At 32.9% G+C, this 16332-nt stretch overlaps 2 protein-coding genes across 2 annotated transcripts; both read left to right on the plus strand.

Annotated features, from left to right (window-relative positions):
- Window positions 1-12158: 12158 nt before the first annotated feature.
- LOC130626314 (uncharacterized) lies at window positions 12159-12961 on the plus strand. Its single transcript, XM_057441322.1, has 2 exons — window positions 12159-12615; window positions 12663-12961. Exons 1-2 carry the CDS (start codon window positions 12159-12161, stop codon window positions 12959-12961), a joined length of 756 nt encoding a protein of 251 aa, XP_057297305.1.
- A 54-nt stretch (window positions 12962-13015) lies between these two features.
- On the plus strand, window positions 13016-16084 carry LOC130626478 (uncharacterized). The gene is made up of 3 exons (XM_057441328.1): window positions 13016-13900; window positions 13952-14073; window positions 14293-16084. Exons 1-3 carry the CDS (start codon window positions 13016-13018, stop codon window positions 16082-16084), a joined length of 2799 nt encoding a protein of 932 aa, XP_057297311.1.
- Window positions 16085-16332: the final 248 nt, after the last annotated feature.

A 16332-nucleotide genomic window follows, 5' to 3' on the forward strand; every position in this document is an offset into this window, starting at 1 on the left:
AGAATAAAAAGAAAAACTGCTCAAGAAACAAAAAACATAAAAACTTCACAATATTTTCTTAGGTTTCACATAATGCTTAGCAATGCCGAGTCGGGCTGAAACGTGCATAGCGTTCTCAAACTGCTTATGTAGCAAAAACCTACCATCTTTGAAATTTTGATAGGGTTAATGTTTCCTCTGTTCGACTCTTATCAAACAGTGTGTTTGAGAAAAACACATTGAGACCATTATTTATAAAAATACAAATTTGTTCTAGCCCGATTTCTGCCCTCGTTTGTTTGTTTTTTTAAAACAAAAGGAAAAATGGAATTAAATGGCAAACAGTTATGAGAAAACAGTAGTCTAGCTACTTATTGCAGAACAAAATATAACTAAATATGGCGAACAAGCTAATAATGTACGAAAATGAGGTTTCCGAAAACAGAGTAAAAAGGTTGTTTTTTTGGCATTGCTTACACACAGAAGTAAAACATACAATGTCGGTCGGAGGAATTTTGCAATTTTTAAATGGCAAAATAATAAAACGGATTCTTTATATTTCTTCTAATTTTATTACTTATTTTTATTTCTATTTTCGAAATGGAAAGAAGTGTAAATAAGTTCCTAAGAGTAAGATTTCAATAGATATTTTTAGAAAGACTGCCGTTTGTTTTCTATGTGCCATTTCACGTATAAAAAATTTGTACAAGTTCTCTATATTTTTACTAATGATTAGTCTTTTTCATCGCTGTCATTTTGATGCTTAAACGCGAATATCAAATTTGCACTTTTTGGTGCCTGTCATGCCCTTGCCCTGCCTTGCCTACCCCTGTCTTGCCGATATTCGCACTTAGCTTTTTAGACAACTGTCTTCAATTAAAGCGTCTTTACACCTGCCATCCTCCCCACTTGGCGCTAAAGCACGTTTCTGCTACATAACACATAAACGCACGTGAACGCCTAATGGGGACGAAGCTTGTATGAATTAGGAAAGTGCATTTTGTAAAAATAACAACGTGACATCAAATTGTAAGAAATATAAGAAAACGAACTCACAACTACAACGTCACAACCACATCTCAAATACTTCATCTATAAAATAAGTTTTTGCCCATTTCAGGATTCGAACCTGATAAAACGATGTTTTAGCCATTATGGGCATAAAAGTTTTCTAGTACTGGGTTATTTCCAAGTCGTTTTAGCTATCTCTTGAGTTACATAAAAAAGAAATTGTAAACTCAAGAACAATTTCTGAATAAGCCTTAAATTAATACTAAAAGAAAAAAATATATATCAAGGCCAACCTGATGTAATTGTTAAATTTAGTTGCAGTTTGCATATGCATTTAAGATAAAAGGTAGAGAGAAATGCTGAATATACACTTTTTTGTAAAAAAAAATGTTGCTAAGACTTACTGTTGCTTGAAATAACAAATTCATTCGCTTGACAATAAAAAACAAACTGTTTTATCTTTGTGGTATATCTCCGGAACCATTGTTTCTAATATCCCTGTTTTTGCTTTTTTTAAAACAGCCTGTTGCTCAATAACTGAAATAGTTCAAAAGAAAATTGCTTCGATTTTTTACAAACTGAGTAGTTGCTTATAAAAAAGGTGTACATGCTTAATTTAATGCCCTACCGTATTTGCAAAGCACACAAGGTTACGCCTGGAATGCCCTTTGTTCTTCAAAGGTAAAATTGCATTAATACAGAACGTGCTCATTCCAAACACTCTTTTTTTATGTAAGAACATTCATAAGAATAGCAAAAACTTCTAACATGTAGATTTTCAACATAAGGCATTTATATCAAATAAATAAAGATTTGTTAAATGAACCCATTCCATAAAAAAGAAAAAAGAAAAAATATAGTAACATTTAGATTTTTAACATTTAAGTACATATGTCTAAAGTTATATACCCGGGTTAAGCCACAAGTAACCATGTGACCTGGCGTTAAACGCTTGGTGGAGTGCTTAATATGAGCCGTAAACTGTGTCACACATTCAGGTGGAGCGCCTTAGTACAGGTATGCATTTTATAAAAAATTCCAAAGGACTTGATAAACAACTTTTTATCCTCCACAACATATAAAATATCATTTTATATGTTGTGGAGGAATAGTCTGTTGTTAACACTGGGCTGAGCTTAGTACAGGTAAACCTTTTAGAAGATAAAAGATTCAACAGAAACCTACAAATCTAGCATTGAATATACCATTTCCGCGGGCGATCAAAACAAAGTCAGTAAAAATATATCGCATTTGGTATTTCATACAGATATAAAATTATGTGTTATTATAACAGGACGCGTCTTTTACGGACAGACAGAATTATAGAATAGGAAATCTGTGCCTGTCTATGACTTTTGCAAAGTGCATTATATTTTTTTTAAATTTTTTACTGCACTATCATTTTTTCTTAAATATCTTCAATTTTTAACAAAAATTGCTTTAAAACAATCTATTTTGTACAACTGCAACTGGCGTATAAGTAATCAGGATGCTCCCGTAGGTAAAAAACTACCTGGGACCCAATTAAATCAATTTCCTAAAACTTGGTAAACACCTATCAAAAAACCTTCAAGGCCTAATCTCTTCAACCGTTCGTCAAAACATAGTAACTAGAAAAGAATAGTTTAGGAAATTTGGCTGTTTATTTAGCTAACATGACCAATACAGCTAAGTTTTCTAATTTAGATGGGGTTGTCAGAATAAGGTGCACGATCATTTTAAAAATGGTCTTGGCACAGGGTGATTTTCTTTGCAAGGATGACCTTGATGCTATTTTAGTGGCAACTGACGCTGATATGTTGGAAATTTTTGATAGTTAATTGCTTTGGGTTCCAGAATAATAACACACAATTGATAGAAACAATGTATTTCTATTGGAATGAGTAGATACACCACGTTCAATATGCATAGATTATTTATGCATTGTAGGTGTCTTCATGCTCTGAGCGTCAGAAACATGAGACAATGGTGTTTTCTTTCATACCCTGAGCGTCAGGTGTATGAGAGAATTGAACAAATATGTAACGCATATCCTGAGCGTCAGGATATGCATTATAGGTGTCTTCATGCTTTGAGCGTCAGAAACATGAGACAATGGTGTTTTCTCTCATACCCTGAGCGTCAGGTGTATGAGAGAATTGAGATGCCTTGAGTGTCAAGTGCATCGGCATGTCCTGAGCGTCAGGCACATGCTAATTACTGGTGTTTTTATTCATACCTTGAGCGTCAGATGTATGAGAGAATGAGATGCCTTGAGCGCCAAGTGCATCGACATGCCCTGAGCGTCAGGCGCATGTTTCCTATTCCAGTAAAGATTACAGTACACATATCTACAACTACATGTCCTGAGCGTCAGGCACATGCAAAATACTCGTGTTTTATTCATACACTGAGCGTCAGGTGTATGAGAGATGCCCTGAGCGTCAGGCGCATCGACATGTGCTGAGCGTCAGGCACATGCTAATTACACATGCTAACTTCTGGCCGGGTTCGAACCCGGATACCGTCGGTTGAAAGTACAGATCAATGACCACAAGGCCGGTTTGACCTTGAAGAACTAGCACAGTGTGGGGTGTTGGGGTTTTATATGCAGCCATTAATAATGAAGACCTGGGTAGGGTCCAGTTCCTTTACAAGCAAGTGAGACTACTATCCTGACAACCTTTAGATCAGGTCCATAGGTAGAAACCATCCCCCACTGTGCAAGGCTCTACATTGCATCCTCAATGACTAAGGTAAACCTATAATGTATACTAACTACAATGCTAAAGAACTGTACTTCTGTCACCACAATTAACATTAGCAAAACTTGCAGTTTAGCTCCATATAAAGGTTTGTGTTTAAATCAAAACATCTTTTAAGAACAGGTTAAACCTTACTATTGTTGTTCATTATTGAGAATTGTGAAGTGAGAATTATAAAGGTGACTGCTTATATCAAGTATTCAGTTCATTGAGAGATCAAATCTTACTATTTACGAATTTCAAGTTAAAAGTTAAAGAATAAAAATTCCAAGCTGTAATGTTGTTTTTCTGATTTTTGAAGCTTCTCCTCCATGCTTCTGATCACATTCTCCATTTTGAAATCAATCAATTTTTGTAATATGTTTTCCATTTACTTCTTTGGTCATATTCAAGATCTATGGGTCTCAAGGAAATGAATGGATTTATCAAAAAAAAAAAAATGTGAGTTTTACGTTTTACCCACGTCACTAAGACGTGAGACTTGAATGAATAATTTATTACTTTTTTTCTTCCTGTTAAAGCTTTGAAAAAATGGAGGGCCTTGTACATCAAGTACAATCCACCTCAGAAACTTCCAAGGTACTCTTGACGTATAATATTCACAACACAAGAGGGTATGACACGATGTACGCCTTTTCCGAATCATAAAACTCGGCTGGGTTTCCAAGCTACTCGCACTAACAGGTTTATATTGAAAGCCAATAACATTAATTTTATTGCTTTTAGTCGCCGTTTTCATTGAAAAATTGTTTTGAAAAAAAATAGAGGAATATGTATTGATCAACTAGAATGCAATCTACATATGTATTTCACAAGGAATAAAATGATAAAGACGTCTCAGTTTTATTTCAGGGGGGTTATGCTTTTTCTTGTTGTCAGTCCCGAAAGTAGTTGTATGATCACTGACGTCAAACGCATAATTACGCATATTAAATTTTTTACCCAGTCTACCGTGCAAACATTCAGAATGAACAAAGCTTTGACATGGCATAAAGTTTTGTTTATGCATGTTTTGATTAAAGATTGATGGGAAAGGTATAGCAGTTTTCTTTATCAGTGTACGAATTATGAGTTGACAGAGCCATCATAAGTTTCAAGCAGTCACTAACCTTTAAAGGGAATTGTGAAGTTAACCTGAAAAGTTATTTAAGGAACTTTGGTGGTCCTAAAATGCTTCATATTGCCATAAAAAAAATTGTGGGCACAAAAAGTTGTAAATGGTAAAGAAAAGATAATAAATGAATTGAAATGCAGGAATGATTTTAAAAACACTTTTATGAAATTACAGAAATGAAACTTATATTTGAAACTTTGCCAGGCTTAAAACATTGTTTCTATTTGTTATTATAGATGTAATTACATCGTATTGGCCTCATTGAAAATACCTACATTCTGTAAGTCAGGAAGTATAGCTAATACACACAACAAAAATTTCAGACTTTACCATTTATACTCTATAGTCTTGTTATTATTCTGGAACCACCTGGGGTATTCCCAAATTACCCTTGAACAGACTACGCCTTTTCAAATAAACACTGGCATATTTCCTGCAATTATTGCAAGGTGGACTTTGAACCCTCCGTTTTCAGGAACGAAGCACACAAGAAGTACCAACAAGGAGAGACTCTTTTGAGAGATGTACTAGCTATCTTGCCTTTTTGTTTACATTTCGGTACCAGTATTAAATCCTGGACCTTTAAACCTTGTATCGTGTTGTAATTCACAAAATTTTGAAACACTTCGGATTTAGCATGTTTAGCATTTATAGCTATATCATTTTGCTACATAACAAGACCGGGGATAGTTAAAATACAATTAAAATACAAAGATAAACTGTAATTTTTTTTAAAGAACCTCTTCATCATGTTAGCTAGCAATGTTTGTGGGCTTTGCTATCTGAGAACGGAGTTCAAATTCTAACTTACTCAACTTGCAGGAAAATTAAATATGGCTGCACTCAACGGCATACACCTTCAATTTTATTGGAATTACTCAGAGTCTGTCTGTCCTTCCGTCTTGTCGTTTTAAATACCCTGCAGAAATGGTCAGTTAACTAGGCTACAGGTTTTCAAGACAAGACTGTTTGAGTTTGAGAAACTAGCCAACCAAAATCATTTACAAAGAAAAATTAGCTAGCTACCCAGCGAACCTAATTTACTAGAATCCACAAAAAATGATCGGCTATGTTATTATATTAATTTCTCAATACAATTTTTTACCTTTCCAGCCGGGGAGGATCGAGTTTTGCAGATCTGTCCCCATAAGGTTTGTGTGTGCGTTTCTGCACGGTACGGTAAAAATAAACGGCGGTAAAATCTAACGGAGGAGAGTGGCCCATAAGTCGTGTGTGAAAAGTTTGCACCACTCGACCAAAACAAATATGGCTGCAGTGTAGTTGGATATTTTTTTGGTACAAAGAAAGAATAAAAATTAAACACAGTACTTATAGAAATTTGTAACCTTACACCTCAATATACCAAGTGTAGTTATTTAAAGTGTCTCTGTAACTTTTTTAACGTAAACTTATGGGACACCAACACTAGCTGCTAGTTAGCTAACTGGTAGATTCCATCAAGTTTAGTATGCTCAGGTAGGAAAACACACACAAACACTGTGGGACTTTGGACAAAAGCGGACAATAGTATCTTTCTGCGCGCGAAAATTCTACGCCGTTCTTTTTCGAATGCAAGCTTTGACTGATGAGGTGAGTACCTTTGTCTTTTTTCAATGTTATCTAAGTAAGTCTTCCTTCTGCCTGGTTTAGTGTACAGTTTAGCTGCTATTTTAGCTTTAGCTAGCTATTTATTTGTATTGGCTGCACCTAACACTAAGAACTTTTTTATATATAAAGCTTTCAACCAGCAGAATTTAAGCCAACAATGGTATATCATAAAACTAGGTATAGAGCTAGCTAGCTAGCTATTTATATAGCTAAAAAGACTGTATACACTAGGTATCTTACACCTGCCTATCCACAGCAATAGGTGAGTTTCCATGTTTATGTTTCAACTAAATTCTTACGCATGTGCAGAAAACCTAAAAAAAAAACAGGCAAAAAAAAAAATGCGAAGAAAGTCAAATTATGGTTAAAAACTTTTTACCTTGGATAAGTAGCATCTTTTGACCAATATGTTCTAAACCTAAACAAATCAAAGGATACCTCCACTCGATAAATATTTTTATTTAGTATAATGAATGGCTATTATATAGCTTGCTTTATCTGTAGTGAATATTTATAGTCACATGTTTGTATTATATGTATAGTTTGGAATTATTATATATATATAATAATCTTACCCTTTAGGAAAACGAATCAAAGCTGGTGTAAAAATATGTCATTTATGAATCAAAGAAAATTAATTTTGAGCCATAATTGTTTGCGATTTTGATCTTGTCCTAAATTTGTGACTGAAATGCTTTCTTTTTTATGGTTTCGGCGAAAAATGTAAAAATTGGCTGTCCTCTCAAATTCTAAAAAAGGTTGTCTTCTAAAATGGTGAACCTTTGTTAATATTTACTAAAACGAGCCCAATGAATTATTTTATTTTTACATTTGTGTGATATACAATGTTTGCGTTTATCCAGTCTTTTTTAATTTGCGATATATGCGTTTGTTATATTTAAGTACTGTCTTTATTTTTTGAGACATTTGATTTTCAATTTAATTGCAACCATTTATGTGCAAATGACACACTCTTTTAATTTGTGCTTATAAAAAAAATTATTATGCATAATTCCTTAACCTTTTAAGTTAAATCTAAATTAAATAAAACCCATGAAATTTTTATTATGCACATAGACATTCACATTGGCAATTGTTGATGTGAATTCCAAAGGTTATGCAAATACCATATTTACCTTTAGAAATTATAGAAATTCTTCTTAAGTTGAACCTGTCTGTTTCATATCCTACTTTTTATATATAGGGCTTACAACGATTATCAATAATGATGGATAGCAGGCTTATAGAATATTTGATTATCAGCAAATGCAATTTGCTATTCTTTATATTTCCTATAAATAAGACCTTTAACTTTGACTTTACAGTTACATGCCAAATGGCAAGTATTCCACTACTACCATATTATATATATACCATATATATACATGCCTTAAGTTTGGATTAGGCTTGTACATCATCATCAGCATCATTCTCGGCTTAACGTCCGTTTTCCATGCTAGCATGGGTTGGACGGGGTATATTAATGACCCTCTTCCAATCTGATCTAGACTGTGTTAGATCTAAGCTCAACTTCCGCTGTATCGAGTCTGTCCTTATAACCTCCTGCCAAGTCTTTCTCGGTCTGCCTCTGGGCTTTGCCCCAGGAACTATCAAGTCTCTACACTTTCTTACCCAATTATCCTCCTCCATTCTTTCCAAGTGCCCCAGCCAATTCAATCTTCTTATCTGGATAACATCTTTAATTCTACGGATACTTAGCCTGCTTCTTAGCTCATCTGAACTCTTCCTGTCTCTCAGACTGGCGTTACACATCCACCTAACCATTCTCATATCATTCCTTTCTAAACGGTCAAGATCTTCCTGCTTCACTGCCCATGTCTTACTACCGTACAACATAACACTTTTTACACAGGCCTCATACAACCTACCTTTTGCCTCAATTGACAAGACTCTGCTAGTCAACAAAGGAAGTAACTCTCTGAACTTTTTCCAAGCAGAATCTATCCTGCAAGTAACACTTCTTCCAACACCCCCTTGACTGCCCAACATATCACCTAAGTAACAGAAGTTCTCAACTATCTCTAACGAGCAATTGTTGTACATCATTAAAGCTGGAAATACTTCATTTTCTATAATCTCACCTTTGCAACGCTTGCATATAAACTGAATGTCAGCTCTTAACCTTCCACCAATACTACTGCACTTCTTATGTACCCAATGCTTGCAAGTCTGACAAAAAATTGAGTTACTACCAACCCCTTTCCTGCAAACTCCACAAGGCCACTTTCCAACTACAACTACCCACAAGTTTAACCCTTTGCAGCATCACCAAAATATTTAAAAGGACGACGATGTTTAATCTACAGTGAACGTTCTTGAAAAAAAGATTGAAATATATATATAATAATTATTTCACATTTTCTTTCATTTGCAAAACTAATGTTCCACAAACATTTTTAATTCAGGTTTTTTAATTTCAAACGTTTCATAAGATTTTCTAGTTAAGGTATATGGGAAGTAGAATTTTATTTCTAAAATCTTGTCTAGTAAGTAAGTAAGTAAGTAATAGTAATACAGCATAAAATATTAAAACACGAAATAAATGCAATAAGCGTGTTTCATTTTTAGCTTTAAGTTATATCATTGGAGGTTTAAAGGTGGAAAATGATTAACCAGGTTTGTAAAATTTTATATTTATATAGAATATCTTTGCTGTAATTGCACTTTTACAATAAGGTGAGTTGATGTAAACAAACTGCAACTTTAGTGGTCTATTTGCTCTTTTACTCACAAGTGAATGCATGGGAAAAGGTGGAAATGTTATTCTGCTATCTTTGAAATTTGTCTTATTTTTTCTAAAATTGTAGTATGCAAATAAATTTGTTTTAGAGAAGAGGCAAAAGATGTAAAATTGACCACAAGGAAGTGGCAAAAAATTACTGTAAAAGTAAAACTGATCAAAAAGGATTCGATTTAGTGTACATAAACGATAATATAGGTATGAATGCAAATGTCTTTTAAGAAAACCATTTTTTCATTCAAAGTTATTGATTTCATTGCAAGTAATAATGCTGGCGCAACAATGACTTTCTATATTTTTTTTTATGTTTTCAACAGGGTACGGCGTTTTCACCACAAAAACATTTTACAAAGAGGAATTTCTTCTTGAGTACCCTGGCCCAATAATTTCTGCAGCACTGGGCAGAGAAAGACAAGAAAGCTACTCAGCTCACCATGGGTCGTATTTGTTTTTCTACAACAATACATGGTAAGGAGCATATATGTTTGTTTTGAGTGTCTGTACGAACTTAGTCAGATAAAATATCTGCAAGCGTGGAAAACGAGAAAATATAGGGCATAATCTACACACAATACGTTCTATAAAATAAATTTGTGATGTGATCGCGAGTGTTTTTACATCTTTGTTTTTAGTAACCACATTTTTTTGTTGTTCTGCCTAGTGCAGCTGTAGGGAAAATCCATGAACCGGTGTTATTTACTATAATGTTATTTATATTATATATTAGGCCCAGTTTGTCGCGCCAAAAGTATTAACTAACCATGTAACTAATGCTAACGATATTTATTTTTTTATTATTATCTGAATTTGTGAAGTGATCCGAAGTATATAAAAGTCTGGAGTTTCATAAAGCCAGATTTTTAATTGTTAATTAGAAATTGGAGATTAAAATGTTATAAGTTTAAACTCATAATCATATTTACCTACACGTACACTTCGAGAAACAATTCGAACTGATACACGCCTTTTTTATAATAACCAGGTTGGCCATTATTCCTATTTCTCTATTGTTCCAAAAAGAGACCTATTGTTCCTAACTTTAAATCCCAATCTGATATTCCTATAAAGCATATTCTTATGAAGGAAAAGCGTTTAGTTGAGTTTAAAAGTTTCCTAGAACTTGCTTGAAAAAAGTTAGAAAAATATCGAAGATTTTCAAAAATACCCGAATTCTCTCACAATTGTTTTTCACGATGTCAATTTTTTTTTTATCAAAGCTGTAACTATTCGGTTTCAATTTCATCTCAAAACAAAACTCGTTGCTCATACTCAATACTAAAACCATAAAATCAGATCACTTTTTCCCCTAAAGAAAAAAGTTAAACACCAATCTTCAGTGACTTACGAAGGAGTGCGTTCGTGTAATTGGAAATACATAGGTAAAACGAAAAGCAATGCAGAAGTAAGATGGAGAGAGCATGATAAGATTAATAATAAATCAGAGCCAGAGAAGCATATAGCTCTCAATAATGGTCACTCTTTCACTTCGAACATTATTACAAAAGCTCCAAATATTACAAGAAAACGAAAGATATTAGAAGCATACTATATAAAGAAATTTAACCCTTCTATAAACGATCAATTGGACATTAAATTTGTGAACCTTGTTAGAAATGGTATAACATAAATTCCCACAGGATTTTAATATTTTTAATTATTCTTTTAATTGTTCTTAGCTGTATTTAATGTATAAGTTTTGATAGATGTTTTTAATGCTTGATGATGTACTAGAAGTACGAAAAGCTTCGCAATAAATATATTTATATACTTGTTTCCTTATTGAGAAAAACCATAAAAGTTTCTTAGCAATGTTGTAAATTTAACTACAGTTTCTTAAAAACAGGTCACTTTTTTTAACTGGCCCCCAAAATAATTTCTGGTGATACTTTTGTACTGAAATCATAAAATAAATAAGGAACAAACACTACTAGGCCTTTTGTTTGCTTTCTTATAAAAAATGAGATTTAAATCTACTAGCTATTGTTACAAGACAAGCCTGCTACGCCACTGCTATGTATAGCTTATTATTTAGATTTAGAATATACCTTAAATTTTAACGAATCTCGTAATTTTAATTTATTTTAAACCTATTCATTGAGAAAATGTAGTCTTGAGCAGATTTTATCAACTACAAAAAAGAAAATTTAGTAAAAAGAACCAGAGTAGAAAAATAAACAAAGTCACATCGTATCATTTATTTTCACAAATTGATCTTACTTCAGTTACTTGTTTTGCGTAGACATATTTTTGCGAAGAGTAGCGGAGCCTGTTTCCTCATTATATAAGCCAAATATAAGGGAAAGAAGTACGATGGAGAGTATATAGCATTTCTATGCGATTTCGTCCCTATACATCCGAATTACAAAAATTCAAACAAAAAATCACAGTAATCCAGCAATTTAATGTGGTCATTCTTTAGTACAGTTTATAGTAAGCGAGACAACGTGTTTATCAAGGAGCAAAGCGATGGAGTGTTTGTTGTTTTTTAAAGATGGTGCCAAGCGGAAAATGGGGACGAACTGATATTTTCAAGAAAGCGAAAGAGGGAAGTATGAATAGCTAGCTAGTATATCACTATTTTTTACATGTAATGAACCTCTTCTCACCCACACCTAACTAGCAAATAACTACCAACATATGTGGCAAAATAAGCTGGTATAACACTACCAAATTGGCTAGCTAGCAGCATAAACTAGGTAGTTAACCAGCACAAAACTGTTTTTCTCACTAGCTACTTATCTGACATAAAACTGGCTACTTGGCCGGCATAAAATTAGCTATGTAGCTAATTTTATGCCGGCGGTTAATGTAGCGGTTAATGAGAGAGTTGTCGAGAGCGGACGTGTTTTTAACTACTGCGGAAGAGGGAATTTAAATTTTGATATTTTATTTAAATTTTACTATTTTACTTAATACTTACTCAATACTTATATTTACAAATATGGAATCTAATCAAGTGAACATAATTTCTGTGGAAATGGTGCGTGATATTTTTACAACAATGTTTCAAAAGCAACAGCAGGATATTGTTCAGTTAATTAGCAGTAATCTGAAGATCACAAACGAACAGATTGGTGAATTAGACAAAAAACTGAAAGAAATTGCATCATCATATGAAGCTATCCAAGAAGAAAATAGGACATTAAAAAATAATCTTTTTGGAGCAATTGAAAAAATTAAAGCCTTAGAAAAGGACAAAAAAGATATAGAGGAAAGCTTGACAGTGACACAAAGTTTGAATGAGGAAAGTTTTAAAAAAATGGAAGCTGGCTTACTTGAACAGACAACGAATCGTAAAGAACAATTGAGTATTTATGAGGAAAAACTACGACACTTAGAGGATAGACAAAGAAGAAACAATTTACGTATTGATGGGTTGGGAGAAAGCGAGTCGGAGAGTTGGATACTGAAAAGAAAGTGGTCAATTTCTTTGAACACAAATTAGGATTGTCGAATGTGCACGTAGAGAGAGCACACCGCACAGGAGAGGAAAGCAATGGGAAAAAGCGTACTATCGTACTTAAACTGTTGGACTATAAGGATAAAGTTAATATTTTAAACAACTCGAAGAAACTAAAAGGCACCGGAATATATGTAAATGAGGATTACTCCACTTCGACGAATCAGATTAGGGCGAATCTCTTCAAGGAAATGAAGATTCATAGAGAAAATGGTAAATATGCTATCGTTCTTTATGATCGTCTTGTTGTTAGGGAGTTTAAGAAACCGAAAAACATTGTTTAACGCTTTCTTATTTACACGATTTATATTTTCTTTTTAATTATCTTTTCTACTACAATGACGGAAACAAATTTTGAAAATTTGGAATTCCATCCATTCCAAACCAACGAAACCTTACTATTAAACGATGAAAATGACCCAAACTTAAATTTTTATAACTGTACATTGTCCAAGAACACTAATACAAAATATTATTCTCCAAATTCAGACAATATTTTTGCACATGCAAGAAATTATTCCTTTTCTATACTACATCTCAACATTAGAAGCATGCAAAAGAATTTTGAGAGTTTTAAACAGTTTCTCCACACTCTGAATTTTCGTTTTAAAATAATTTGTCTCACTGAAACTTGGTGTCGTGATGAAGCCATAAAAAACAATTCAAATTTTCAATTGTGTAATTACTCGGTGATTCATCAAATTAGAAACTCTAACAAGGCGGGTGGTGGCGTGTGTGTGTTTATTCATAATTCTCTATTGTATAAAAAAAGAACAGAGCTATGTGTGAATAATAACGATTGTGAGTCATTAAGTGTAGAAATACTGAACAAAACCACAACGAACATCATTGTGAGCGTAATATACAGGCAACCTGCAGGATCAATTGATAATTTTAAAACGTTAATTGAACCTATTATATTGATCAATAAAAACACCAGCAAAGCAGTATACCTCGTGGGGGATCTTAACCTCAATACACTTGATTACGAAACAAACAAAAACATCCAGTGTTTCTTTAACTTTATATTTCAAAGTGGGTATATTCCTCTCATAAATAAACCAACCCGGGTAACTAAACAAAACGCTACAGTAATTGATCACATCATAACAAATTCATTTTGCGACAAAGAACTACATTCGGGTATTATCAAAACAGACATCTCTGATCATTTTCCCATCTTTATCACGTCCAATACAAACTTTGATAAACAGTCAAACCATGTAAAAATAAAAAAGCGAAAAATAAATGAAAATACAATAACATTATTTAAGTATTTATTGGCTAAGGTAAAATGGGACGACGTGGTAAAAGGGAAGGATGCAAATGACGCATATGATAGCTTTCTGAAAATTTTTTTGGAAGCTTATGATGCGGCATTTCCAGAAGAAATTAAGTTTATTAAGACCAAAACATTCTTTAATCCCTGGATGACTAGGGGTCTCCAAAAATCTTCCCGAAGAAAACAAAAACTATATGAAAAGTATTTAAGAAAGAAAACCTACGGGAATGAAACACTGTACAAAAATTATAAAAACCTTTTTGAATTGATAAAAAAGCGTGCTAAGAATTTTTACTTCAATGAACAAATTAATAAATACAAACATAATGCAAGAAAAACATGGAATATCATCAAGGAAGTGATTGGTAAAATAAAAATTAGAAGTAATAATTTTCCTTCAAAACTTGTAAATGACGAAAATGAAATTGAAGAACCATCTTTGATAGCTGAAGAATTTAACAATTTTTTCACTAAAGTGGGGCCGACCCTGGCGTCGAAAATAGGTCACAGTACAAAATCCTTTAAATCGTATTTGTCATATTATGATAATGAAATAGAGAAAAAAGAGCTAAGTGAGGAGGAACTAGAAGCAGCATTTCATTCTTTGCAAATCAACAAAAGTCCTGGCTTTGATCAAATCAGCAGCAATGTCTTAAAGAACTGTTTCAATGAACTAAAATCTCCACTACTGCATATATTTAATTCATCTCTAATTACAGGCATTGTTCCTAAAAAGTTAAAAATAGCTAGAGTTGCCCCAGTCTTTAAAGCAGGAGAGGTTTGTAAAGTATCTAACTACAGACCAATTTCAATACTCCCTTGCTTCTCGAAGATTTTAGAGAGAATCATGTACAACAGGGTTTATTCTTTCTTGAACAATAACGATATTTTTTATAATAAGCAATTTGGATTTCAAGCAGGTCATTCAACTGATCACGCAATCATTCAGTTGAGTCAGGAAATATTTCAAGCCTTTGATGAGAATAAATTTACAATTGGGGTCTTTATTGATCTCAGTAAGGCATTCGATACAGTCAACCATGAGATTCTATTAGAAAAACTAAAAAATTATGGCATAAGAAATACATATCTCACATGGTTCAATAACTACCTCTTCGAAAGAAAACAATATATTTCTTATGACGAAGGAAATACTAACTACAGGATTATAACATGTGGAGTACCTCAAGGGTCAATTTTAGGGCCACTGTTGTTTCTTATTTATATCAATGATATATTTAGAGCATCTAGTGTCTTAAATTCAATTTTATTTGCTGATGATACAAATTTATTCTTTACTCATAAAGATATAAACGTACTTTTTGAAACCACTAACCTAGAATTGGCTAAATTGGCTGAATGGTTTAAAGCGAATAAATTATCCCTTAACACTTCAAAAACTAGATATACCTTTTTTCACAAACTTAGTAAAAAAGATAAAATACCTCTTAGGTTACCTGGATTAGTTATTGATCATGTAAACATAAGAAGAGAATATTCAATGAAATTTCTTGGAGTTCTCCTAGACGAAAATTTAACTTGGAGAGAACATATTAAATTAGTGGAAAACAAAGTTTCCAAAAGCTTAGGAATCTTATATAAAGCCAGTTTCGCTTTGAATAAGAACTGCTTAAGAAGCATATATTTTTCCTTTATACACTGCTATTTAAACTATGCAAACATTGCATGGGGTAGCACTAATATAACAAAATTAAAAAAACTGCACATTCAGCAAAAACATGCCAGTAGGATTATATTACGACAGAACAAATGTTCCCATTCTAGACCATTGCTAAAAGAACTGGGTATTCTTAATGTATGTCAGCTAAACATTTTTCAAGTCCTTATTTTTATGTATAAGATTAAAAATTTAATAGCACCAAATATATTCATTACATTATTTAAGAAAGTTCAACATAAATATCCAACTAGATTTTCAGGTAATAATTTCTTTCGGCCAAAAATCATATCTAATGTAACAAAATTTTCAATATCAAACCGAGGCCCAAAACTCTGGAGCATGCTTCTAAACGATGAGATAAAAAGCCTTCCATCTACAAAACAATTTAAAATTGCACTAAGAAATCAGCTGTTACGAAGTAATAACGAACAAGTCTTCTTCTGAAACAACACTATGTGTGATAATTAAACGCTTTCTTTTATTTAACATAACATTTAATATTTTATTAAGTTTTTAATTATCAATTTTTATTTGACGCTCTTTTTAATGACGGCTATGTAAGGTGTGAGATGATAAGACTGCATAGTCTTCTACTTACTCCTGCCATTTTATTCTACGTACGTGATACAGTTATGTATATATATATGTATATATATATATCCTAATGTAGAAATTTATGCCTGTACTTATGT

The sequence above is a fragment of the Hydractinia symbiolongicarpus genome, chromosome 1 (assembly GCF_029227915.1).
Source record: "Hydractinia symbiolongicarpus strain clone_291-10 chromosome 1, HSymV2.1, whole genome shotgun sequence".
NCBI classification, from domain to species: Eukaryota; Metazoa; Cnidaria; class Hydrozoa; order Anthoathecata; family Hydractiniidae; genus Hydractinia; species Hydractinia symbiolongicarpus.

Bases quoted from the DNA above. Each gene is read 5' to 3' on its own strand.
- LOC130626314 (XM_057441322.1), top strand. From the start codon at position 12,159: ATGGAATCTAATCAAGTGAACATAATTTCTGTGGAAATGGTGCGTGAT. The intron at 12,616-12,662 runs GTTGGATACTGA...AACACAAATTAG, and splicing joins GGGAGAAAGCGAGTCGGAGA to GATTGTCGAATGTGCACGTA.
- LOC130626478 (XM_057441328.1), top strand. From the start codon at position 13,016: ATGACGGAAACAAATTTTGAAAATTTGGAATTCCATCCATTCCAAACC. The intron at 13,901-13,951 runs GTAAAAATAAAA...ACATTATTTAAG, and splicing joins TTGATAAACAGTCAAACCAT to TATTTATTGGCTAAGGTAAA. The intron at 14,074-14,292 runs GTTTATTAAGAC...ACATAATGCAAG, and splicing joins GCATTTCCAGAAGAAATTAA to AAAAACATGGAATATCATCA.